The 27,577-nt window shown below is 45.0% G+C and overlaps 1 protein-coding gene across 2 annotated transcripts in view; it reads right to left on the bottom strand.

The window, feature by feature from the left end:
* NDRG1 (N-myc downstream regulated 1) overlaps positions 1 to 27,577 on the bottom strand; it is a 135,113-nt gene that overhangs the window by 14,342 nt on the left and 93,194 nt on the right. The window contains exons 3-8 of one of the 2 annotated variants that reach the window (XM_060243201.1): positions 27,065 to 27,100; positions 13,387 to 13,492; positions 10,863 to 10,983; positions 7,676 to 7,738; positions 5,028 to 5,088; positions 3,337 to 3,423 (exon numbers count right to left, since the gene is read on the bottom strand). In XM_060243201.1, coding sequence (XP_060099184.1) covers positions 3,337 to 3,423; positions 5,028 to 5,088; positions 7,676 to 7,738; positions 10,863 to 10,983; positions 13,387 to 13,492; positions 27,065 to 27,100 — 474 coding nt within the window. Of the gene's footprint in view, positions 1 to 3,336; positions 3,424 to 5,027; positions 5,089 to 7,675; positions 7,739 to 10,862; positions 10,984 to 13,386; positions 13,493 to 15,679; positions 15,981 to 27,064; positions 27,101 to 27,577 lie in introns of those variants that run through there. The other variant, XM_060243202.1, reaches the window with a different exon arrangement.

Below are 27,577 nucleotides of genomic sequence, written 5' to 3'. Positions count from 1 at the left end.
CCATTAGCTGTGATTATCATCATTTCTATATCGCCATGAAGTCAGAAGACCATGGGAATAACTTAGCAAAAGATACTGCTGAGAAAAGTACCATCTATCCAATTTAACATCTACTGGTCTAAACTGGCCTAAACAGCTATGTTGGTGCACTCACACAGAGACAAAAATTACAAAATGGTTGCTAAATGGCTTCTGTTTCTGCTTCTTCTTTCCAGCATGTTAGCTATTTGATACCAGCTAGCCACACCCTGGGTCCACTGAAGGATCCTACACAAGATACAGCTAGAAACTCCTTAACAACATGTCCGGAAAGTCACATGGCCTCCTTTCCCACTCTTTTTCAATGTCTGGCCTGAAGAAGAGTTCTGAAGAATTCAAAGCTTCCTTTCCATGGAGGCCCAGATCACGATGGTTGCCAGATCTGCCTTTTGTTATCTTCAGGCAGCTAGCACCATATCTATTCCCCCAGAACCTGGCTACAGTGATCCATGCAATGGTCACTTCCAGACTAGACTACTGTAACTCGCTCTACGCTGGCTTACCCTTGACACTGATCCGGAAACTGTAGCGGGTGCAGAATGCGACGGCTCGCCTGCTGACTGACCTGACTTTACAGGTGGGCATTTGGTCGGCCCTCCGCAGTCTGCACTGGCTGCCCATTGAGTACCAGATCCACTTCAAGGTTCTAGTGCTAACATTTAAAGCCTTACGCGACCTGGGACCAACATGCCTGCGGGACCGTCTCTTTCCATATATGCCCAGGAGGTCGTTATGTTCGGCCTCCCAACATCTGTTGGCCATCCCCGGCCCAAGAGACGCCCGCCTTGCCTCAACTAGGGCCAGGGCTTTTTCAGTCCTGGCCCCAACCTGGTGGAATCAGCTCCCTATTGAGATCCGGGCCCTTCCTGGCTTATTAGCCTTCCGTAGGGCCTGTAAAACGGAGCTGCTCTGCCAGGCTTTTAGCTGAGGCTGTGGGCGTCTATTCTGGATCTGATTGTTTTTGGCCAGCACTGTCATCTGTGCTAGGAAATGGAATAAAAACTGCCATCTCTATGAGACATCATGATGTGAGATGGCTAGGCTGGGCAATATGTGATGTCATGGTACTCTGAGTGCTGCTGAGTTGTCTGTTTTAAAAATTTTTTATTGTATTTTATTGTTTTCTTATATGTTGTACTTCGCCCTGAGCCCTAAGGGGAATGGGCAGAATAGAAATTTACTAAAATAAAATAGCTAGGTTAATGTTTTAATGTTGGCCTAAAGGTTACCATCTTTCTCAATTTTTTTTTTGCAGCACTTAGGCTTTAGTCACATTTCAGGTATAGGCTACATTTACAAGTTCTTTGAAACAGGTACTATGTTTTCAAGCTTTCAAACTACAGTAGGTGTGGTTTTCCTGCATATTACCCCTAAATAGTGTGTGTGTGTGTGGGGGGGGGGAGAAGCAAGAGTTCTGATTAAGCGTGAACATTAAAGGACAAAGGCCAACCTGATGCAAGCTCCAGTAGGAGATTAGGAGTCCTACTGGAGCCTTCACTATCAATGGAGGCCCAGGCAGCAGCCACTGCTAAGTCAGCCTTCTTTCATTTGAGGCGGGCAAGGCAGTTGGCCCCCTTCCTAGAGCGCCGGGACCTAGCAACAGTGATCCATGCAACAGTCACCTCAAGATTAGATTACGGTAATGCTCTCTACATGGGGCTGCCTCTGTGCCGAACCCGGAAGCTGCAGATGGTGCAGAACGTGGTGGTTAGGCTGTTATTGGGGCTCCCAAAATGGGAGCACATACAGCCAGGGCTGCGCGGACTGCAATGGCTACCAGTTACATACCGGATTCGTTACAAAGTGCTGGTCATCACCTTTAAAGCCCTATATGGCCGAGGACCTGCCTACCTGAGGGACCGTCTTTCCCCAGAGAGCACTGAGGTCAGCAGGGAAGGACCTGCTGACTATTCCTGGGCCGAAGGAAGCAAAACTGCAGAGTATCCGTACCCGGGCTTTCTCCGTCGTGGCTCCACACCTATGGAACCAGCTCCTGGAAGAAGTGCGGGCCCTGCGGGACCTTGACCGGTTCCGCAGGGCCTGCAAGACCATCCTCTTTGATGAAGCTTTCACCGACTAAAAACTGAGAGACTGCTTAAATGATTCTTGTTATCTGCTGGAATAGCACCAAGGTGTTAATTTTATTGTTTTATTGTTTTTAGAATTTTTATTAATTGTTAGCTACTGTTAAATCACTGTATAATCTGTTGTACTGACTATGTTGTTAACCGCCCTGAGCCTGCCTCGGCGGGGAGGGCGGGATATAAATAAAATGTATTATTATTATTATGAGACAGAATGGAGCAGTCAAGATTAATCTGCTCCGACCTGAGGCTTTATCAGGCAAATGCCAGAATCTTTTACAGGTCCAGAGGAATGACCGCAAGAAGGCTAAACCCAGAGAAATGTGTGTGTGGGGGGGAGGGGGAGGGAATCCCCAGTCCCAACACATTTGGCAAGCAGATTAGCATGCAAAGTGGTTTAGTTGTGACAAGGAGCTGATGCTACAAGGAAAGGACAAAATGCCACACGGAGACAACTGCTACCCACATGGCTGCTTAACACCCCTTCCAAGATACCTCCAGATTCTTTCACGTAGTAAGAGAATCAGGAGTCATTAGCACCACAAGCCTGCTTTCGGACAAAGAGCTTTTTCTGCACTGCTATGGCCGGCTTCAACAGAGGTGCAGGGAAATGTATCAAATGTATGCTCCTGCCTTTGTACAGATCACATTTGCCCTGCCAGCCATATAAATGTAGAAATCATTTGTATGCTGCCTTTCTCCCCGACGGGGACCCAAAGCATCTTACACCATTCCCCTCTCCTCTGTTTTATTTTCAAGAACTCTGTGAGGCATGTTAGGCTGAGTATTGTGTGACTGGCTTCTGCTGTGTTCTGGGATTTGAACCTGGAGTCTTCCAGATCACTGGACAAACCTCCGCTGGGGACGCTTGAAGCAAGGAGCTTCTCAAACACTGGCTGGTTCAAAAGTTCATGATGTTGGAAGAAGAGCAATGAAAACTGATCCGTGGCATTGTTCCCAGGTTTTGAGAGCACTGAGATTTGGGTGCATAATGTGTGGGAATCGATTCACTGAAAGTCATATGATTGGGAGGGCTGCAGTTCAATATCTCAGATGGCCTTGGGAGAGAATCCTAAAGCAGCTGTATTTCAGCAGTGCTTGCCAAATGAATTTGTTCATGTTACATCCAATGCAAAGTCTGAATAGCTAAGGTGAAAGTACTGGCATGTTTAGAAAAAAGACTTCAAAGAGATGCAGGTGGTTTTTTTTTTACCTTGGTGGCGGCCCAGTCCATCCAGCCTTCAGCACAGGGGTTGACGTTAATAAGAACGAGCCCTTCTGCCATATCAGGATGGTTAAGCTGCAGGTTGAAGAACAGGGGTGAACAGATAGGCGGATGCATCGGAGAAGTAAAACACAATGAAGAGGACACCACTGCCTTTATTTTAAAGGCAAATGAGCAGTGAAATATATATACTTAGAAGAAGAAGAAACTGGATTTATTAACCTGCCCTTTACACTGAATCTCAGAGCGGTCACAATCTCCTTTGCCTTCCTCCCCCACAAGAGACACCCTGTGAGGTAGGCGGACAGCTCTGTGAGAGCTATGGCTGACCCAGGGCCATTCCAGCAGCTGCAAGCAGAAGAGTGGGGAATTAACCTGGTTCAGCCAGATAAGAGTCCACGCACTTAACCATGACACCAAACTGGCTCTCCTTAATGAGATTTTTATCCCACCCTCCTCCAAAGGCAGGCTCAGGGCAGGTTACAATATGCCAGTAGAACGTAAAACAATTCCATATAATTTCTGTTAAAATCTAAAAACCCAGCTTAACCTACACGATGGTGAGATGAGAATACACAGTCCTCAGTGATATAACTGCATACGACTCTGAAAAGGGCCTTCAAGGAAATAATTGGGGCCAGCCCCCAGCCTGTAATAATAATCTGGGCTGGTTAGAGCAAGGGAGGCCCCAGGTATAGTAAGGCATCCACCACCAATCCAAGGCCTGGTGGAGCAGCTCCATTTTACAGGCCCTGCAGAACTGAAATTTGAGGAAGATATTGGATTTATACCCCACCCTCCACTCTGAATCGCAGAGCAGCTCACAATCTTTTACCTTCCTCCCCCACAACAGACACCCTGTGAGGTGGGTGGGGCTGAGAGGGCTCTCCCAGCAGCTGCCCTTTCAAGGACAACTCCTGCGGTAGCTATGGTTAACCCAAGGCCATTCCAGCAGCTGCAAGTGGAGGAGTGGGGAATCAAACCCGGTTCTCCCAGATCAGAGTCTGCACACTTAACCACTACAGGGGAAGAAGGTCTATGAGAGCTATGGCTGACCCAAGGCCATTCCAGCAGCTGCAAGTGGAGGAGTGGGGAATCAAACCCGGTTCTCCCAGATAAGAGTCTGCACACTTAACCACTACAGGGGAAGAAGGTCTAGGAGAGCTATGGCTGATCCAAGGCCATTCCAGCAGCTGCAAGTGGAGGAGTGGGGGAATCAAACCCAGTCCTCCCTGGCAAGAGTCTGCACACTTAACCACTACACCAAACTGGCTCTCTATGGCTTTGGGAACTGCCCAGCCGAATTGGTTTCTCAGTCCCAACACTTGAGAAGCAGACTAAATGGACACCCACAGGCCACACTAAGATATGCCAGCAATGGGTCAGCAGAGCCATACTGCCATGTGAAATAGATGGACAGTTGCCTGCTTTAATAGGAGGGGGCGGGGATAAGGCTTGTAAAAGATTGCCAGCTTGACGTCGCATTTTCAGCTGTGCATTTGAGCCACGTGGCTTTTCAAACATAAATATTTAGAAGAGGAAGCTACAGGTTTTGACCCATGCCAGCCAATTAGCATTCAGCATTCTACAGGCTGCAATGGAGGAAGGGCAGGGGACCGCGGGGTCTATGCTTGCACAACACGGCGGCCAAGGCTTCAGAAAAGCCCCGTGACACTTACAGCAAATCTGGTTAATATATAGGCACCAGCTCCAGTTCCCATTCCGATCACACTTTTCAGTCTACAAACAATAAAGTGAAAGCTCAGTAAAGGAGTTCCAAGACCATGTTCTAGTTTCAAGCAGCTGCTTCCCGTAACGCGACTTGACAGAAGGAGGAGGAGGTTGGATTTATACCCCGCCCTTCACTACCTGGAGGAGTCTCAGAGTGGCTTACCATCTCCTTCCCTTCCCCCCCTCCCCACAACAGACACCCAGTGAGATAGGTGGGGCTGAGAGGGCTCTGACAGAAGCTGCCCTTTCAAGGACAGCTCTGCAAAAGCTATGGCTGACCCAAGGCCATGCCAGCAGGTGCAAGGGGAGGAGTGGGGGAATCAAACCCGATTCTCCCAGGTAAGAGTCTGCACACTTAACCACTACACCAAACTGGCTCTCCATCACAGAGAATCAGGACCATCACATCCTGGTTCTGCTCTTGGCATGTACAATAACACTGGCAGTTTGTAGATGAAATCTATGATCATTCTCTTCCCATCATCCCTCCAAAAGAGGCAAGCTGAAAACCACTGACTAAAACTGTCACAGGATAAGGGCTGATTAAGCGGGAGATACACTTGGTGGGAATAATTTAGACTGGCAGGCTTATTGGCTGGTGTGATACTTAACTAAGCCCCAGGCTCCATGTCCAAATTGTTGCCTTGGACATGTCTGATGCCTTGGTTATAAACCTACTCATCTAGCCTCTTTCAAGTGAAACTGGTTATATTATGTTTAATTGGCTTAGCTTTTGCCCCAGGAATGACCACAGAGAAGTGGGGCACTCAGTTGTCACTTCCTAAGCACTCAATAGCAGATTAACACACCTGGCTGTGAAAAACTCAACTTGCCATTGTCTTTCAAAAACTCTAGAAACAAGACTAATCTAGAACAAGATCCTCATTCTTGCACGATTCTTCTGAAGCAAACATTGTTACTTCTCAAAAAGAGAATGGTGAAGTCATATCGACGATTTAAATTAGTCAAGCGGTAGACCTAAGGACATTCCAGGTTGTCAGTTCAAGAGTTTATTTTTTTTAGCAGTCCAAAAAGCTGCAAGTGGCTGGGTAGAGAAAGAAGTACTTTTCTCCCTTTCTCAAAATACAAGAACTCAATTAAACTGCTGAGCAGTCAGGTTCAAATGGATAAAAGGAAGTACTTCTTCACCCAAAGGGTGATTAACACATGGAATTCACTGCCACGGGAGGTGGTGGTGGCTACATGTATAGAGGGCTTCAAGAGGGGAATAGATAAACATATGGAGCAGAGCTGCACTAGGGGCTATAAGCCACAAGGTATAGATGGAACTCTGTCTGGGCAGTGATGCTCTGTATGCTTGGGGGGGGTGTGTGTGCAGTGGGAGGGCTTCTAGTGTCCTGGCCTCCTGATGGACCTCCTGATTTTTTTGGCCACTGTGTGACACAGAGTGTTGGACTGGATGAGCCACTGGCCTGATCCAACATGGCTTCTCTTAGGTTCTTATGTTGTTCTCTCAAACTAGAGGATGCACCGGTAATTTCCTATTCAACAGATAAATCCTGCACCCAGCACTGGTACTCCACCAGGGCAAATATAACCTAAAGGTATAGGAGAAGCAAGGTGCAAAATACATTTGGTAAGCAAAGCAGTTATATGTCAACTGCCACCTGTATTTAGTAACTGGGTTCCCCTCCCCCTCAATTACATACTGATATTTGCACTTAACTAATGAGATCCCTATACACATACACTACAATGCACAATGAATGCCAAGGCAGGCACTATAAATACTCTCCAAAGAATCAAACAAGGCCAACGCCATGCTGGGAATTATTAGGAAGGGAATTGAAAACAAATCAGCCAGTATCATAATGCCTCTGTATAAATCGATGGTGCGGTCTCATTTGGAGTACTGTGTGCAGTTCTGGTCGCCGCACCTCAAAAAGGATATTATAGCATTGGAGAAAGTTCAGAAAAGGGCAACTAAAATTATTAAAGGGCTGGAACACCTTCCCTATGAAGAAAGGTTGAAACGCTTAGGGCTCTTTAGCTTGGAGAAACGTCGACTGAGGGGTGACATGATAGAAGTTTACAAGATAATGCATGGGATGGAGAAAGTAGAGAAAGAAGTACTTTTCTCCCTTTCTCACAATACAAGAACTCGTGGGCATTCGATGAAATTGCTGAGCAGACAGGTTAAAACGGATAAAAGGAAGTACTTCTTCACCCAAAGGGTGATTAACATGTGGAATTCACTGCCACAGGAGGTGGTGGCGTCCACAAGCATAGCCACCTTCAAGAAGGGGTTAGATAAAAATATGGAGCAGAGGTCCATCAGTGGCTATTAGCCACAGTGTGTGTGTGTATGTGTGTGTGTATATATATATATATATATATATATATATATATATATATATATATATATATATATATATATTTGGCCGCTGTGTGACACAGAATGTTGGACTGGATGGGCCATTGGCCTGATCTAACATGGCTTCTCTTATGTTCTTATGCCAAAACCTGACAGCAGCCCTAAAGGTATTAGCTGGGGGTGGGGGTTGTTACGGAATATGTAACTACTTAAATTGGGGGTGTGTAAGTGACTTAACTATTAGCCAACAATTTTACTCACCCAAACTGCTTCAGGATTCCAGGCAGCATTTCAGCAAGTTGGTCCATGGAAGGGTACATATATCTATAATAACAATAATTAAAGCATCACAATCTAGCCATGTTCTAATGTCTTAAAAAGGTAAAGGTGGTCCCCTGTGCAAGCACCAGTCATTTCTGACTCTGGGGTGATGCTGCTTTCACGATGTTTTCATGGCAGACTTTTTACGGGGTGGTTTGCCATTGCCTTCCCCAGTCATCTACGCTTTCCCCCCAGCAAGCTGGGGACTCATTTTACCAACCTCGGAAGGATGGAAGGCTGAGTCAACCTCGAGCCGGCTACCTGAAACCAGCTTCCGCTGGGATTGAACTCAAGTTGTGAGCAGAGAGTTCAGACTGTAATACTGCAAACTTACCACTCTGCGCCACGGGGTTCTTAAAGGGCTACAATTCCTGAATGAGCAACAATAAGAGCCCAGACCTCTCTGACTGGGATTTTCCCTTTAAACCTAATGAAAATCCTCCTCTCTTTTCTCTCTCAGTCTATCTGGGAGGGGGTGGGAACCTCACTCCAAGGCCCTTCGGCTTGCAAAGTAGGCAGTTTTATTCAAGAATTCATTCTGATAACCAATAAACTGGCATCCTGAACAGACACAGAGTCCATCCTTTATAGGAAAATTCAAAAAGACAGGCTTCAGTGACTAAATCCCATTTCCTGGACATAACTTAATCTAAACCCCCATTTACAGAGTATTTCAAATTCTGGGGAAGGGCCAAAAAAAAAGAAAACACAATTCTTCTACAGCTTAGAAGAGAGATAAGAGAGTCAACAGACTGCAACCATGAAAACGGTTTCTTAAAGTTCAGGGGTGTTAATTAGCAGATTTTGGGCAATGGTGAGAGAAGAGGCAGAAACACAGAAAACTAATTAAGAACATGATCCATCTCATGCTCAATAACCAAAACTACGTGAGGATACAGGATCCTTATTCAGCATTCTAACAATGAACTAAATCTCTCTAGAACTTTCAGTAAAGTTCGCGTCATGCCACTGAGAACAGCAGTGCAGGGCAACCAAACTGAGCCTATGGCTGCATGCCGGCACCACGATTTGATCAAACTCCAGTTGCGATATCTGAATGCAGGCAATGCAGCCAAACTGGGACTTTCAACTAGCGGTTCATTTCCTAGCTGCACTTTATTAAAGAAGCTTCCACTCCCCGTACTCTCCAGAGCCTTCCCAAGGTGGCAATTTGCACTAATTGCATCCTGCTGTGACATCTCAATTCACAAATCACTTTACAAATTAACATCCCTTCTTGTGGGTGGCCGCCCACAGAGACAGCACAAGAGGACAGCATGTCTTCAGTGATGGGAGGTGGAACGGAAGAAGCAGGTACACCTTATGTGCAAAGTGGCATTTGTGACATCTGGTAGATAATCCGTCTGATGCACAAAACAGTTTGAACCACTTTGGTGCAGACCACACCTGACTATTTAGGGCATTACCAAATGCAACGTTCTCTGTATACATACTTGCAGGTAATTTGTGTCACGTCTATCTGTTTGGTGTTGTGGTTAAGTGTGCGGACTCTTATCTGGGAGAACCGGGTTTGATTCCCCACACCTCCAGTTGGCACCTGCTGGAATGGCCATGGGTTAGCCATATCACAGGAGATGTCCTTGAAAGGGCAGCTGCCGTGAGAGCCCTCTCAGCTCCACCCACCTCACTGGGTGTCTGTTGTGGGGGGAGAAGATGTAGGAGATTGTAAGCCACTCTGAGTCTCTGATTCAGAGAGAAGGGCGGGGCATAAATCTGCAGTCTTCTTCTTCTTTGTCCAGACAACATGGAGATCATTGCTCCTCCAGTATAGAATGAAAGAGATCTTATAAAAATAGAGGGGTTCCTTCCACCATTACCTTGTTGTTCAGGCTAGGGAGCAGCTTTCAAACTAATTCCATTCCCCGCTTTAGCTGTAAACCACACAACCGAGTGCCCTTACAATGCCTCACAAAGGTACAATTACCCCACAGATGTAGTTAATTAAGACTACCAAGAAGCCCTGACCTGTGGCAAGTACTTGGATGGGAGACCTTCTTGGAATACCAAAGCCGGAGGCAGGGGCAGGCTTTATTCAGCCACCTCTCTGAATATCCTCCATGCCCTGAGTAGGAGTAAGTCACCAGAGGTCACCATGATTTCCAAGTGCGCGCATGCAGAAAAATGCCTACAAAGCTTTTTTCTCTAACAAGGAGGCATGACCTCCAGGCTTAGTGGCCAAAGCAGACAGATACAACATTTACAAATTATCTGGAAGTGTATGCATGGTGTTTCTAGGCCATAGATACATAAGATGCCATTTCTAAAAGCTTTGAATCCAACAAGAAGCCACATTCCAAAAATGATGCTAGCCTTGGAAATGCCAAATCACTTTCCTGTAATGGGGTATCCTTTGTAATTGTACCAGACAAATGCTTAAGATAAGAGATTGGATTTATACCCTGCCCTTCACTTGGAGTCAGAGTGGCTTACAATCACCCTCCCCCTTCCTATCCCCACAACAGACACCCTGTGAGGAAGCTGGGGCCGAGAGAGCTCTTTGAGAACTGCTCTTGAGAGAACAGCTCTGAGCGAGTTTTGACTGACCCAAGGTCACTCCAGCAGTTGCATGTGGAGGAGCGGGGGATCAAACCCGGTTGTCCCAGATAAGAGTCTGTGCACTTAACCACTGCATCAAACTGGCTCTTGAGGAGCACTGAGGAGGAGAGAGCATCACTGGCGGAAAAAACCCCAAAACTTATTGTGCACCCATCAAACTACAATGAGCCATGTTTGTAGCTGCATGCAGGAAAGGTGCAGGTGGCAGGAAGCTGGAACTAACCATAGCTCTTTGCCCAACGGGCATCGGCACCTCTGAGACAAGAGAAGCTGTGAAAGAGCACATGCCTCCCTAGAAATGGTCTCTGCCTTCTTTCCAAGTACTCCGGCTCCCATTACAGATGTCATTAATGTCATAATATTTCACTATAGATGTTATTAATGTCATAATATTTAATGCTAGCCTATACACAAATGGAAGACATTTTTGAAGCTTGTTTAAGTAACCATTTGGGCTATTTGGCCTGTTTATTGGCGTAGCATTCTTTTCCCCTTTTGTTTTTGACCCTGATGATACTTAACACTGAGTAATACCCGCAGAGCCACTTACCCAGCCGGGAAAGAGGCCGCCCCATCATGCTGCCCAGGGGCATCCACGTGGCAGACGGCAAAGTGCTGTGTGATCTCCTGCATATCTTCACAACTGAAGAGGGGGTTGAAGCATGTTTTATCTTTAGGGAAGGAGGACAGAACAATGTCTGTGTGAGTATGAAGAATGAATACTGAGCATGCACAGCAGGGGAATGCGAGTGCGAGTACATTTGAAACAGCACATAAGATTTTACTTTGCAAGAAAGTGAGGATGACTCTTATTGCAGCCACTTTGGACAGATCTCTCATGATCATCTTTCAGACAGTGCGTTTCCTTATATAAATAGGTTCTGGTTCAGGCAATCATATCAGTTTGCTCGATGCCCACCAAGTAAAGGGAGGCCTTTAAAAGAAATCCTCCCGTGATCTTCTGTCGCCATGCCACAAAATCAAAAGCGAGGCTTCTCATGTAGTCTTTGTCTCTGTATTTCTGTATCTCCGTATCTCCAGTTTTAAAGCAGCAATTCATTTGTTAATTTTTCAAACAGATAAATCAGATGCACACTAGGCAAGAGGCTACAGAGGCACGTTAACCTGGGTTCAGTTTTCTGATGAAGACTCTATTTGGATAAAACTAAGGGAAAGGAATTCAATAGACTGTGAAGCAAGTTTCAAAATGCTTTTCTGTGAACCATGAATATAGTTCATGAAGGACACTCCAACTGGTCTTTTTATTGCTTATCAAAAGGACTTAAATACAGTACGATACACACAAAAAACTTCAAGATTTCAATAATAATATACCAACAAAATTCAAGCACTCTGTTGGTCTTATGGATTACAATTGAAGAGGAGAATGACTTGTTTTTGACAAGCTAGAAGACCTATTTTGCCAGAATTTCTGATGAACACTTAATTTAACCTCCCCAGTTTACGCATATAGCATTGAACTTCCCTTTCCCTGACTTCCACCTACTTAACCCAAAATAAATGAAACAAACGTTCCAACTATCTCAAGCTTCTTCTAGTTTAAAAAGGCAGTTGAGAGTCACATGCTGTTGTTGTTGTTGTTCAGTCGCACAGTCGAGTCCGACTCTTTGTGACCCCATGGACCAAGTCATGCCAGGCCCTCCTGTCTTCTACCATCCTCCAAAGTCTGCTCAAATTCGCGTTAGTTACATCAGTAATGCTGTCCAGCCATCCCATCTTTTGCCATCCCCTTCTTCTTTTGCCTTCTGTCTTTCCCAGCATCAGGATCTTCTCCAGTGAGTGCTCCCTTCTCATTTGGTGGCCAAAATATCTGAGCTTCAGCATCTGACCTTCCAGGGAATAGTCTGGGTTGATTTCCCTTAGGACTGACTGATCTGATCGTCTAAAAAAGTATACATGGCATCCCTCTCCAATAGTATGAAACCTTGGGGGTCACATTAGGAAAACAACTGGCAGTAGATTCAGGACAGACTCAAGGAAGTAGGCTAGGAAACTTTAAAGCAAGTTCTCATTGTGGCAAAAGGTATTATCTTAAAGCCTCTCTCATTTCTAGTTGCTATGTGACTTGTTAAGAAACCAAAAATCCTTTAACAGATGCCCCCTTTCATATGTTCACAGGCTCTGCCTACAAAACTGACTCAAGAAAAAAATGTGTGAAGCATGTATTCTACATGTATTATACTTAAGTAAGATGTTCCAGTTCCCAAATCTGTATTCCCAATGAAGATTTTTGAATTCTTCTATGTATTCTTAAGAATATTATGCTACTGTTAATAATGTTAATGCTATGACTTCTCCTTTATTGTTTTCTCTCCCTGTAATTTCAACCCTTTTCCATAAGGGTTTACAACTCAAACTAGATAGCTGGAGCTCAGAGAAGCTATGCTAGATTAAGATCAGTGATCCACACAGTCTAGGATCCTGTTTCCAGTAGCATCCAGTCATGCCACAGGGTAAGAACATAAGAAGATCCCTGTTGATCAGACCAATGATCCATCTAGTCCAGCATCCTGTCTCACACAGCCACCAACCAGTTCCTCTGAAAGGCCAACAACAGGGCACCGAGGTTGAGGCCTATACCCAATGTTGCCTCCTGGCTCTGGGATTCAGAGGTTTAGTGTAGACCACAAGAAGGACCCACAGACTTCACCTTCTGACTGTTCCCCAGCTTCTGAAAGTCAGAGGCATTCTCTCTATGAATGTGAAGTTCCCGTTTAGCTGTGGCTGAGAACCAATAACAGAGTGATCCTAGATGCATCTACCCACCCTGATTAAATCCGTCTAAACCAGAATCCATTTCTAAATCTTGGGGCTGTAAGTTCCACCGGTTGCACGGTGCGTGAAACAATACTTCTCTTGCATGTTTGCTGTACCAAATCATCCCTGTTCACAGCAGCTAAGCAAATTCTACTCATCCAGGGGTTTGGTTGCTTAAGTACATGTTGGAACTAGATCACGCTGCAAAATGCAAAGCGGGTGAAGTTGTAATAAGCAGCTTCATGTGTATTAACTCATTAGAGAAGGGCCAAGGCACAGCCAGCTGTCACACTTACGATTCAGTCCAATATCGTGGTATGTCAGAATCGCAGGCCTGCTCCCCCTGGGAGTCCCACACATGGTGACATGGACAGAACCATGCACTGTTTCAACATCTTGTTCCTGCAGGAAAGAAGGACTATTAGGGTTCTGCTTGTTTACACTCACCTGCCAGAGAAAGAAACACACAAAAATCTTCCACCTCCAACACAAACTTCAAGGACTCCTTTAATTACCTGATATGTCAAAATGTCTTCACATTGTTCTGGAACCTATTTGCTAGTTTTGTTACATTCAGCAGTAAAATTCTGCCCCCTTTTACCGCTATGAATGCTGGGGAATTCTTCAATCGATGCAAGGAAACATCTTGGTCAGGTTTTATGTCTGATTTCATTGTAAACAAGCACAGGCACACACAAAAGCTCAGAACGGTCATACTGAACAAACATTCAAACAGGCGTTCACTCTCTACATTTTACAAGGTTAACAATCTGTTAAGAAGTACTGCAAAAAACTCCATATATTTTGTTCTGTTTTAGACCCACAACATGCAATGCAGCAACCATGTCAAAGCAGGTCTGTGGGTGGCAAATGCCTAGACTGAAAAGGCCACCAGCAAACAATGGGTGTATCACCTTAAGCTTCTTAGAGAAAGATTGGGCAAATGTAATGAATAAATCCTTGTCCATCAAGAAGGTCTTAGTTTTAAGAGTCAGAGACTCATGACCATGCCTCTCAATGCTGAGCAGGTTTGAGATTTACTTTAGAATTCTAGAGACTTCTAGAATTCTTCTACTTCTAGACTCAAGAACAACCTTAAAATGCACGCCTGAAATTAGGAGATCTAAATGTAGAGAAATATTGCTTGGACTGTTACCTTCTTGTGGGATTAATATAGGACTATTGGAAAGTCAATGGATAGAGGTAAAAGACTGGGGTGCACATACGAGTCTTCACAATCCTTCACAAATTTATGGCTAATGGCTAGGAATCAGTTCGATTAAATACATCCCCCACTGATACACGACAGACCTCCTTCTACAAAATTACAGCATAGTCATGAATGCTCACCTTACAATATCTTCAACCCTACGACTTGCTCTAAAACAACGTGAGATGGAAAGTCAAAGAGCCAGTTATGAGATTGTCAAACCATCAACACATCACTTAAAGGTATACTTCCAGTACCATACAATAGGTTGGATCCAGACTAATTCGGTAGTTTCCACTGCACACCTCTCATATCATCCCTTAAAGTCCCTGGAGCAGCATTTTGGGGAAATCAGTGAGAGAAGGGAGGCAGGAAAGTTCCTTTTTGCCACTGGTAAATGCAGTTTAGATCCAAACAAATGTTTGTACAAAACAAGAACATCAGAAGAGCCCTGCTGGATCAGACCAGTGGACCATCTAGTCCAGCCTCCTGTCTCACACAGTGGCCACCCAGTTCCTCTTGAGGGCCAACAACAAGGCATAGAGGCAGAGACCTGCCCTGATGTTGCCTCTAGGCTGTGGGACTCAGAGGTTTAGCGCCTCTGAACATGGAGGTTCCTCTCCGTCACCATGGCTAGTAGCCACTGATAGACCGGTCCTCTCTGAATCTATCTAATCCTCTTTTAAAGCTCTTTATTCTTGTGGCCATCACTGCATCCTCTGGCAGCAGATTCCACATTTTAAATTACTCTGTGTAAAGCAGCATTTCCTTACTGCCTATCAGCTGCCCTCAAGTTCTATTATTTTGGCAGAGGGAGAGAAAAGATTCTTTTCGCCAGCTCTCTCCGCCCAGGCATCATTTCATAAACCTCTATCACGTCCTCCTACAGCAGTCTCTTTTCTAAACGGGAAAGTCCCAGACTCTTCAGCCTTTCCTCCTAAAGAAGGTGCCCCAACCCCTTCATTGTCTGAGTCACTTCTCCTCTGTACTTTTTCCAGCTTTGCGATGCCCTTTTAGAGACATGGTTACCAGAACTGCACACATTATTCCAAACGAGGCTGTACCATAGATCTATACGGGGGGGATTTTATAATACCAGCCATTTCCCTTGCTGCAAAGTAAGGAACCTTAAAATACAAAGCTCTTGCAAGAACCACTTAACCAGAAACGAGATGCCCAAAAAAACCCCAAACCAAAAACAAGCTACAAAACCGGCCTGCGATAAAAGAGTCCATCCGGTTCCAAGTCAGCATTATACAAGTGCACTTCTGTATACAGGTACTTCGCAATCGGAATCAACCTTTAAATTTTCCAACTCTAAACTACGAGTCGATGATCCCTTTCAGCTACTGCCTTCCCTCTCCCGCTGCATTACTTACAGCATTATGTAACAAATAAGCGGTATCTTCCACATCCAGCACCATTTTTAGACAGTGTAGTTTGATATTAATCGCAAGGAGTCCGCCGAGGAAACGATGGCCAGGTTTTATTGGGATGCTGGTAAGCCGGGTTATATAGGCGAGCCGCTGCCCTGCCTAAGCCCACCACTCCCACAATGCATCTCTGAAAAAACTCACACAAACTAGTTCAGAGGGACGTCATTCTTAAGTAGGATTTAAGACAGGTTTGACCGCAAGAAGTCATTCCATATAGCGCAGGCAACGGGGAGGGGGACTGGGCGGAGCGGTGACAGGGAGGGAACAATAAGGCCTTTCCAGATAATGAAAACAGTATTCGATGTGCAGCTTTCAGCACAGTAGTGGGTTCTCCACATCAGTGGAACCAAGGACAGTCTCGCTGCTGGCGGATAGCAGTGCTCCAGGTAGTTTGGGACACAGTTGAAATTATCACCCGCCTCAACACCTTCCTGTAGGTAGCATCGTACAAAAAGAAGTTGTGGAGCATCGCTTTAAAGACTGACAAAACTTCATTCTGGCATACACTTTTGTTCAATACAGTCCTCTGTCAGATGCAATGGGAGGCACTTCACTAGGCAGACCTTTGGTGTAGGAGGGATGCACAAAATTAAAGGCATATCAAGGAGGTATGAAATTAAGAAAGGACCATCCAGCTGCATAAACAGTCAATGGGGAAGGAGGCAGCTCACAATTTAATCACATCTTTTTTTTAAGGTGTCCCACTGTTATAGGAGAGACACATTCCTGCAGAGGATACAGAAATGAACGGATCGACGGTAAGAGCTGCTCACTAAATGAATGCAGCTACTGGGGGTGGGGGGAGGATATACCAGGAGATTAATTTGTGCTAACCTCTAGAGATCAGTATACACCTTGGGGCTATGAATTTAACCTGTTAACCTGATATAGAAGCTGCTCCAGCCAACCCTCTTGAAATAAACTGGGCTGCAAGGAGGTGCAAGAACACATGTATGCATACTATGCTCAGCGAGCATTGCGTTTTGATGGTGCTCTTCCATGCAGCTATATGTTTGACTGAGTATTATAATGTGGAGGAGAATGCCAGCGAGGTGAGAAAGACTCATGCAAACGGGCTGTACATGAGGAGCTGGCAGTCCTTGGTAAAGATCCAAATTCTATAACCTCAGGTACATGCTCCGACATTTCTGCACAGTTTAAAACAAACCAAAATGCCTTTTCTTAGGGGGATGGCTGTAGCTTGCAGTGCTGTGGAGATAACCTAATCAGCCCCCCCCCCCACCAGCACAGAAGAACCTTAGTTATTTATTTGAGAGCCAGTTTGGGGTAGTGGTTAAGTGTGTGGACTCTTATCTGGGAGAACCGGGTTTGATTCCCCACTCCTCCACTGCTGGAATGGCCTTGGGTTAGCCATAGCTATTGCAGGAGTTGTCCTTGAAAGGACAGCTGCTGTGAGAGTCCTCTCAGCCCCACCCACCTTACAGGGTGTTTGTTGTGGGAGGAGAAGATAAAGGAGATTGTAAGCCGCTGAGTCTCTGATTCAGAGAGAAGGGCAGGGTATAAATCTGCAATTCTTATTCTTATTATTAGATTTATATCCCGCCCTCCACGCCAGGGCAGGCTCAGGGTGGCTCACCACCTCTAAAATCACAATAACGATATAGCTAACAATTACATTTAAACAGATTCAGGTCAGCCATTAATTCAAACAATCTAAAACGTTTTAAAACAATATGGTGCTAATATCAGGATATCCAGTTCAGTTGGATGATGGATGTTCTTCCTGCTACTGCATCAGCTACAGCCCTGAAAACAGATTTTCAAACTATGTCCACATACTAGGCATTGAGCAAAAATGTTTGCTATGGCACTTTCTCTCTCTGGGTATATATATGACATATGAGTGCATGGGAGGTATTTATGAAGTTCCTGCATCATGCAGGAGGCTGGTCCATATGACCCTGGCGGTCCCTTCCAACTCTATGATTCTCTCTTGCACACACACATCAACAAGACATGCCTCAATCAGGTAGAGCCTATTATGACTATCCCTCACATCATACCTTTGGGAGCAGTCCATTTGCAGTCAAGTTGCAGCCAACTTATGGCAGCCCTGTAGGGTTTTCAAGGCAAGACGCATTCAGAGGTGGTCTGCCATTGCCTGCCTTTGCTTCATGCCTCTGATACTCCTTGGCAGTTTTCGATCAAGTTATTAACTAGGGTTGACCCTGCTTAATTTCAAGATCTAACAAGACGGGGCTAGCCTGGGCTATTCAGGGCAGGGCATTTCTCTCTTACTGTGTATGAACTGAAGCATATATTTCTGGAGCACAGAAAGTGGCTAGCATGGCCTCAACTTCAGGTATGTAGACGCGGACTTTGGGGGGCATTAAGAAAAGAAGATAGCCATAGCTTCTAACTGCTCCCTTTCTTGCATGCTACAGCATTGACATTTTATTGATGTAAACCTCCCTGAGCAGTCCTGTTTTACAGAGAAAAGCTGTCTAGAAGTTTAAATAAATAATGACTGCATTGCTGGATGCTGAGGAGGAAAAAACAGAGACAGGAGTTTTTCCTCTCTCAGAAAAAGAAGCAAAATAGGGACAGGCAAAGCCTAGCCTAGATGCCCTCCTTACTGAGGCAGGAAAAGAACTGGAGGCTGAGGGTGACTCCCACAAGGAACAGGAGATGATGACAAATTACTTCCTGCCTCCCTACAAGTAGAATGGGAATCACCCACAAGATGTCCTCCGCCTCAGAGGGAGAACAAGATAGCCACAGCTTCGAACTGCTCCCTTTCTTGTATACCACAACACTGACATTTTATTGATGCAAACCTCCCTGAGTCCTCTTTTACAGGGGAAGGCGATCTAGAAGTTTAAATAAAGACTGTGTTACTGGACTCTTAGTTGAATATTCTCCCATCCAACAGTACGAGGTTACTTGCTAAGAAATTTGAGAGAACGTTAAGTAACAGTCAAATCAAAATCTTCTCACAATGACAAAGCTGACAACAGTATGATTTAACTACAGATACACCAGTATGATTTTAGCAAGAATGTCCCCCTAAACATGTTCCATGCTGAAAACAGATGGCAGAATATCCTAATCAACAACAACGCTGCAATAAGAGGCTCTTTCCTGACCGATCTGTATTAAAACACTACATTGAAAAAACAACAACCACCAAGGTACACTAATCCGATAGAAGGATAAAGACAAATGTGCCATCTGTTCATGCATCTCTAGATTTTAAAAAGGAATGTTCCTGCTTGATAGTCTAAATAACTCCATGTGAATTTTAGACAGACAGAAAACTGAGGGAAGCAATCACATTCTGAACGGCAGACGTTAAGCAGCTGAAGTCACAGTGCTGATAAAATGTTATGCCAATTCCAAATGAACATCAAAAGGAGCACCCCAATGGCTACTCACTTTGAGACTAGCTTCTCTGTTTGGCATATAATCACACGTCACTAAACTGGTTTGTCTAAAATACAATGCATGTCTATTGCTTATATATGGCATCAACTGCTTGAAGAAGCAGTTACTGATCAGATACCACAGACAGTATTTTCTGTATCAGTTGATGTCGTTTAAGCACATTACTTCTTAAAACTGAGACCATATATGTTTTCAGCAATAGGCATGATGCGATGAGACATCAAGCAATGCATATACACATGAGAAGACCACTCACTGACTACGCAAACAGAAGCTAATGCTTTCCATGTTGCCACTGAGATCTGTCCAACAGTTTTTCAAGGGTAATAAATGGCAGCTCATGCCCAGATAAGACATAAGGTACATGTGCAAGAACGCACTAATAGTTGTCATGTTGAGCCCAATAAGCCCAGCTTCAGTGTTCTATCATATACATAGCATTCCTTAAAGCATGGGAATAAAGCACGGATAGCTTTATACATATTCCTAAAACAAGCTTCATTAGTTACTCCAGTAAATACACTGGGTATTTATATTTTCGGAAATACATTGCGATTACCTTTTGTTCACTATGAGCCATAAACATTTTGCTTTCATAGAGCCTGACAGAGTTCACGCTTGACTTTTTTTAATCAGCAAAATGAAATGCCTGAACAATGTTCACTATTAAAATGTATATATTTAAGTAATAAAGCAGATGCACATTTACTCAGTAGAGTAATAAAGGCAACATATTATGGGTGACATTAAAAATATGGCATATGGCCAAGAGTCGAGAGTATAGTCAAAGTCAAACATTATAACTTCAGTTATAGTCCTTTCCCAGTTGCAAAACATCAGTCAAAAAGGTCAGGCCTCTGCTGCCTAGATATGCTTACCCCGGTGCAAATGAAGATACGGCTAGATTAATTTTTAGCTTAGTGTTTACTTCCTCCATCTAGGTAGCTATAACTAGTTTTAATAGCAACAGGCACATACTTTTGAGGAAAACATGCAATTTTCAAAAGAGACTGGAAAAATCAGCAACTGTCCTATGTTCCACTGACTTTCGATTGTATGGCACGAAGCAAGCATAATGTTGAGCTAAAGTTGTTTGAGGAAGTTGCCACCACCACCACGACCCAATCTGGTATTTCACTTCAAAGAGCTCCTATTGGTAATGGCTAGTGCTTTTTTTATAGCAGGAACTCCTTTGCATATTAGGCCACACCCCTGATGTAGCCAATCCTTCAGGAGCTTACAGTAGGCCCTGTACTAAGACCCCGGAAACCCCTGGAGGATTGGCTACATCAGGGGTGTGCGGCCTAATATGCAAAGGAGTTCCTGCTACAAAAAAAAGCCCTGGTAATGGCCATTTTCTCTGTTTATGTTTGTGACATGAACGGGCCAGAATTAAATCCATGCTATAAACCCAGGATTCCTGCTGAAGTGTTAGGCCTGTGACTGGGCTGTACCACGCCAGTCTGCAAAAAGGGGCTCACATAATGGCATGCATACTTTCCTTTAAGGAAAAAAAGCATTCCTACAGACAGAGCATTTTCTTGTAAGGTGAAGCACTCAATCTTGCAAGATCACACCTGTGCTATGAAGCAGTACAGACCAGACCAGTACAGACCATAGGTGAGAATTAGATCTAAGTAGCTTGGATTGACAGGTAAAAGGTACATCACAAGCTTGACTAGCATAGTGCATGCACGTACTGTCCTTCAGGTTGCTATATATGGCATCTTTAATGCTATTATATGCGCAAGAGATACACTAAGCACTTCTGCTGCTAGCTGTTACAGAGCTCTAGGAAAACTGTGCCTTTCCCCCCAGTTTCTTCACGTACTCCACCCTCCTCACTGCGTGGAGACTTCAGCTATTTTGACACAGTCTGTCACACCATGGTATGGCAAAGGCTCTAACAAGCCAAACACAGAGTTCAGCTAATGGGCGTGAGGGCCAGCAAGTCAAGGGTGCATCCAGAGGGTGCTCAACTCATTTCTGCCACCTAGAGCCACATGGCAGTAAGTGCACGATGACCTCTTCAAAATAGAGGCTGATGGAACCAGTGAGTTTATGGCAAGGAAACAAAGAACCTTGAAAGCTGCTTAGATCTAACACAGCCATGTATCTGTTCAGAGACAGCCATGAAACAAAAAACAGTGATCATTTTGCTATTTAAGGCACTATTATGTAACCATTTAGTTGTGATATCCTGATCTGACACAAAGTTTGCCTCAGTGGCAGTGTTATTCTGCTCCTATATAAGACACACTGCATGACACAGTTGCTATGAAGTGCTGCACAGTGCCAAAAGATCTGGAACTTCTGTGGTGCATAGTGCTAAAAGATCTAGGACTTCTGGTTGCCAGACAATCTTAGGATCTCCTGGCTATACTACCCACACTGCCATACGATAATAGTAATAATAATCTGCCTAGGTTTGTGGACACCCTGCTTAAAATGGCTGCTCTGTGGAGTATCTATGTCAAGTTCAATGTCAATTTCATGTCTCACATCTAGTCTGAAAGAGAATGACAGGCCCCTAACCCGTTCCCAAACAGAAAAGCTTCAAGGGGAGATTACAACAACAACAACAAAACTGCTGAACTTGAGATCACTCACAAATTCAGAACAATGGACACGGTCTCCCACGGGCTGAATAAGAACCTAGGGTACTTATCTCACTACAGATGCTGATTTGCTGCCCATAAGCATTTCTCTCATGCTCTGCTCAGGCAGACTACAGTTTGCACTGTACCTCTGCATCCTGACTCCCTTCTTTTGCAACATCTCCTCCCACCTTCTGATTTGGATATCAGGGCTCAGCAATCTGTTCCAACCTGGTCTTGCTGGTCTTTAAGGTGCCACTGGATTCAAATCTTGCTCTTCTACCACAGACCAACATGGCTACCCACCTGAAACTGGCCCATAACCAGCTTACCAGAGCAGTGGAAGACAGAGTTACTGGGTGGGTCACCTTAAATTCCTCAAAGGATTATTATTACAGCTTGAAAGCTGTAATGAATATTCCATGAAAAAAAAATGCCCAGGCAGGATTGTGACAACACACTCCAAACCTGTCCTATTGTAAAATCAGAGTATCTAGGGAGGGGAAAGAGTTATCTCCAGAGGTATCCAAGCAGGACAAACGTCTTAAAATGGGTAAAGGCTAAAGCAATAAAAAGTGATTTAGCATCACCATTCCACAGTAAACACCCTTCAAGAGGTTCGAAGCTTAGACGTGGACTTCTGACTTCTGACCAAACACTCCTCCCTGTTGTGTTATTTTGAACAGTACCAAAGCCAGGGAACCAGGACCAGATCAAACAAAGTTCTGAGCCAAATCCCCGGCAACAATAGAACGTTGCCTGGGACCTGGCTCACAATGCTGTTTAATCTGGTTGCTGCTTTGATCATAAAAGAACAAGCATTTGGCCAGCGATGCTGTATTTCTTGCTCAGGGTCTGAGGGTCAGCAGTTCAAGCCCCAACAAAACCCACAGCAGGTCAAGAGGAAGAAGGCAGGTGCATGCCAAGAGAGAAGGGTCAGCTAAATACAGGCATTTGCCCTTATCGTAGTCAGCTTTCCTCTTATGGGAGCCTATGGCAATCACACAAGAAAGGCCAAGACTGCAACAGCACAGTATGAGCTGATAGATACGTTTTCTCAACCACTGCAGAGGCTTTTAACCAACAGAGCTTTCTGTTTTGGTATCCATGACAGCAGCACCCAAGTCCTTCCAACCAAGATGATCAGGGATTTGGAACACCGTCTTGTTTGGAATGGCTGGAGAATGTGGGACTTTTCAGCAGGGGGGAGGGGACGATGGCTAAAGTCATGGCTGAGGTTTACAAAATTATGCATGAGATGGAGAAAGGGGACAGAGGGAGTTTTTTCTCTCTCTCACCTATAATACTAGCACTCACAAGGACCAAATTATATTGTTGGGAAATAGATTCTAAAAAAAAAAAAAGGATAGATCTCAACACAAAGCATAATTAAACTGTGGAATTCACTGCCAGTAAAGGTACTGAAGGCCACAGATGTAGATAGCCTTAAAAGCATATTAGACAGACTCATGGAGGAGAGGTCCATCAGTGGCTACCAGGGGTCAGTTTGTAAAAAAAAAAATAGGTGGTGGAGCTCATTAGCATAACTCGTTAGCATATGCTGCTCCTCCACACCAGCCAAAAGCAACCTAACACAAGAAAGGAGAGCCCCAGGTGAGTGAGGCCTGCTTGGGCTGGCTAGAGATCCAGCCAGCCCAAGCACGCCTCACTCACCTGGGGCTCTCCTTGCCCACCGATCCCAAGTCAAAAGGCCAGCAAGTCACCCGCTGCCCAAAATCACATAAGAAGCGGAGAAAGGGTGGCGCGGGCTTCTCCAGGGGTTAATGAGGGCTGTTGGGGGGGTGTGGTAAAGTTCCTGGTGGCTGGCTGGCTCTCCAAACCCAGGGATTGTTATGCAGCTGCATCTACTATTCAATGGACAAGTTAGGTAGGGAGGAAGAGGGGGAACCCTCAGAAAGGTTCAGGAGCTGTGCTCCTCTGAGCTCTTGCTGAATTCAAGGCCTGGGGGCTACCATCCCCAGTGAAGGGAGCCCCCATCTACAGAGAAAGCAGTCCTCTGAATGCCAGTGCTGGGCGTCAGCTGCAGGGGAGGGCCTCGGTCTCTATGCCCTGTTTGGCCCTGTAGGGCAACTGGTTGTTCACTATGTGAGACAGGATGCTGGACTAGATGGACCAATGGTCTAGTCCAGCAGGCTCATGTTCTTAAGAAACCACGTTTTCAACCTAGACATAGACAACTATTAGCCAAGTTGTGTATGGTTAGCCTAAAGTATAACACGAGCTGCTGTAGCACAAGCACAGCCCCTGGCCAGCTCTACAACCAATTTCTCTTGGTTCAGGTGATCTTATTCAGGGCTTCTGATCAGAGATTCGACATTCTGCTTTTACAGATTTCCCTGCATTGGTGGTGCCTCTTGTTCTAACCATTGCAAGCCGGTTGCAATACTATGATTATCAGAACTCATCTGGAAAATATTTGAGTGAGCATATGTCTGGGCTGTGGGCAGGTCTGAACATGCTGGATTCTAGGCACTGGACTATACCTCTACATCAGGGTTTCCCAAAAGTTTCTTTCCCGTGGCCCGGTTATTTTTACACTTCTCCTTCGTGGCCACTAAAATTTGGGGGTGGAGTCTGGAGACTTTGGGGGTGGAGCTGGGAGACAGAAATTATGTCATTTCCTGTGGTGTCAAGAAGAAGAAGAAGATATTGGATTTATATCCCGCCCTCCACTCCGAAGAGCCTCAGAGCAGCTCACAATCTCCTTTACCTTCCCCCCCCCCACAACAAACACCCTGTGAGGTGGGTGGGGCTGGAGAGGGCTCTCACAGCAGCTGCCCTTTCAAGGACAACCTCTGCCAGAGCTATGGCTGCCCCAAGGCCATTCCAGCAGCTGCAAGTGGAGGAGTGGGGAATCAAACCCGGTTCTCCCAGATAAGAGTCCACGCACTTAACCACTACACCAAACTGGCTCTCCAAGGACCAAGTGATGTCACTTCCGGGGCACAGTGAACCAAAACTCCACCTTTTCCTGTGATGTCACTTCCAGGACACTCCCCCAAACCTGCCTCTTCTTCGGAAGCAAATTCATTTTCAAAAAAATCTCTCTGAAACTCATGCTGAGCCAAAATGGTGGTAGAAAGTGGGCGGTCCTCTCTTTTCACCCCCACACCTGCATGCACCTATCTGTTTGTGTATTTTTCTCCAGCTTGCAAGCACTCCTAATGCCCATGTTCAATTGCCTGCACCACCTACACACCCCTTCCGCAACAGCACTGGCCAGTGTATGCAATTGGGAGTGCTGTTGCCATCAGGAATGCCAGCGCTGTGTACTATCCACACTGGGCCCTGGCAGTTGCTCTACCTCAAAATATGCTAACACATTTAGTAGGCCCTTCCTTCACCTGCTACTACTGGAACCCTGCCTCAAGCTCCAATCAAGCTTGCTTGGTTTCAAGAAAATCTTTAGACAGCTATTTTTCATACTTTTCTTTGGTTGAAACACTGGGAAATTGCTGCGAAAGGTAGCAGAGAATTGTACTGCAATTAATGAATTAATTTCAAGTTATATGAAGTTCATTCAAGCTTTTCTGCAGTTATCCCAAAAAGGATATTTATGAGGGGCTTGCAGCTTTTTACTGGTGGTGTTTCCCATGCCTTTAAAAGCAACCTGTTATGCAGATACTTAGCCAGTGAACTACTTTCATCCTTTTTAATATCTACAGGAGGAATTTAATTTTGGTGTCATACAGCTGTTAAAAGCAGGACCAGTAAAATGGTCTCTTCCAGTGCTGTTGAGATATACTGCAGTAATCTCCAATAATCTCTTTCTGCCCCACACCTCTTACTCTCACTCACTCACACAGGAATCTCATAGAAGGCCACCTGGCTACAACTGGGGGTGCCAACTTTTCACTGGCAGAGTTCCTATGTCTGCAACAACAGTATGATGAACAGAAAAGTGTCATCCAGCAAAAATGGAAGGAAAGAAAGAAAGAGAAAGGGAAAGAATTAAAGGGAAGGAAAGGAAAGACATGGAAAGAAAGAACATAAACATAAGAGGAGCCATGTTAAATCAGGCCAGTGGACTATCCAGTCCAAAATTCCCTCATACAATGCCTCAAAAGCACCAGAATGTCCACCAGTGGGACCAGGGCACTAGAAGCCCTCCCACTGTTGCTTCCCTCCCCCAGCACCAGGAATAGAGAAAGAGCATCACTTGCAGGGAAAGAAACAAAGAAGAAACAACGGGGAAAAAAGCCTTCCTCACCATTAGATGACCCCAGTCAGCAAAAATTCTGCCCAGGAGTTGTTTGGTAAAAAAGCTACTGGAATGCCCACTCCCTGCCCAGCTGGAAAAAACAGACACACCCTTCTTTGCCACCCAGGGAAATCTCCCCAAAAGAACATACTGCAAGGCACATGAAAGCTCATACCCTGAAGAACACTTCATGGGCCTGAAGTGCCAATTCTAAAGTGCCAGCTTTTCTCTCAAACACTGGGAGCAGGGGAGAAGGAAGGAGAGGCAGCCCAGGTCCTCTCTGCACAACACAGAGATGGGGCGGGGCTAGCTTTGGCTTTTCTTGTGACCCGGTAGTGAGGCTTCCGTGGCCCGACCCTGCAAATGGGAAACACTGCTCTACATAACTTAATGGTTGGGATTCAAATGCGATGCTGTGGTAAGTGAATGGCTCAGATGGTAACCAGTCATGTTTGTGACACTGCTGCATACAGAGTGGTGCTGTTCCCAGAGTTACTGACAGATTCATGTCATGACTGGTGGTGATACTAATTGATTTTCAGAAGCCAATATCAGAGTCGCACAATAAAAGCAACCACATAATGGCACACAGGGTCAGTTAGAACATGTGGTTATTCATAGCAACCCCCACTGATTCAAGTGCATTTTCCCGTAGGTTCATGTTACCACACAAAAAGATCAACTGAAGTATCTCTCAGCAAAATTTTTAGTCATGTTACTCAGCATAGTTCAGAACAGGGGTGGCCAAACTGTGGATTGGGAGCCACATGTGGCTCTTCCACAAATATTGTGTGGTTCTCAGAGCCCCGACCACCCAGTTGGCCAGCTTGGAGAAGGCATTTGTCCCTTTAAATCACTTCTCCAAGCCGAGTCAGCCAGCAGCATGGAGAATGCATTTAAAGTTAATGTTGCTTTCTTTCCATCTCTCCCACCCTTCTTCCCCCTATCTATCTTCCTTCCTTCCTTCCCTCCCTCCCTCAAACATCTGACATTTATTCTATGTGGCTCTTATGATAAGCAAGTTTAGCCACCCCTGCCTGGTTCAGAATGTACAAGTCAATTAGAAGTGAGCCAAATCTGAATTTTGTTTTTTACCAAGCTTACCTGAACATCAATGTCTGGCAGGAGATGGGTGATCACCTGGAAAAATGTTGAACAGTATCATAATTACAACATAAATTCACAAAAATCTGCAACTCGTGATTTAACTCTTAAATGCAAATGCTGCAGGTATTTAATACTAGCTCTTAACTGCTTGGAAATTTTTGTTTTCAGATCAAAAGCCCCCCCTCTCCCCCCACGCACTTCTCAGACTGCGACTTAAAGGTTGTATGAGGGCTGTGAGGGCACAGAAGCAACTTGTACACATACAATTGTTTACAGTCGCTCTAATCAGCAAGAGCACTGCATAACAGCCATACAGCACGGCCAAGTTCCTGTCTCATCTGCCTAGGGCCATACCAGAGCAAAGCTCATAGAAGCCAACTAAGAGGAAACACGGAGCTGTATTTCTCAAGGATGTCAACAAAACCAACCCCGGTGGGCTAAAGTCTCCCCTACTTCCCATCTAAAATACCAAACATGGCTTTTTTTCCTAGCAGGAGCTCCTCTGCATAT

This window comes from Heteronotia binoei, chromosome 7, assembly GCF_032191835.1.
Source record: "Heteronotia binoei isolate CCM8104 ecotype False Entrance Well chromosome 7, APGP_CSIRO_Hbin_v1, whole genome shotgun sequence".
In the NCBI taxonomy this organism is placed as follows: Eukaryota; Metazoa; Chordata; class Lepidosauria; order Squamata; family Gekkonidae; genus Heteronotia; species Heteronotia binoei.
The sequence above is the reverse complement of the archived record's forward strand: the minus strand, read 5'-3'. Positions and strand labels throughout refer to the sequence as shown.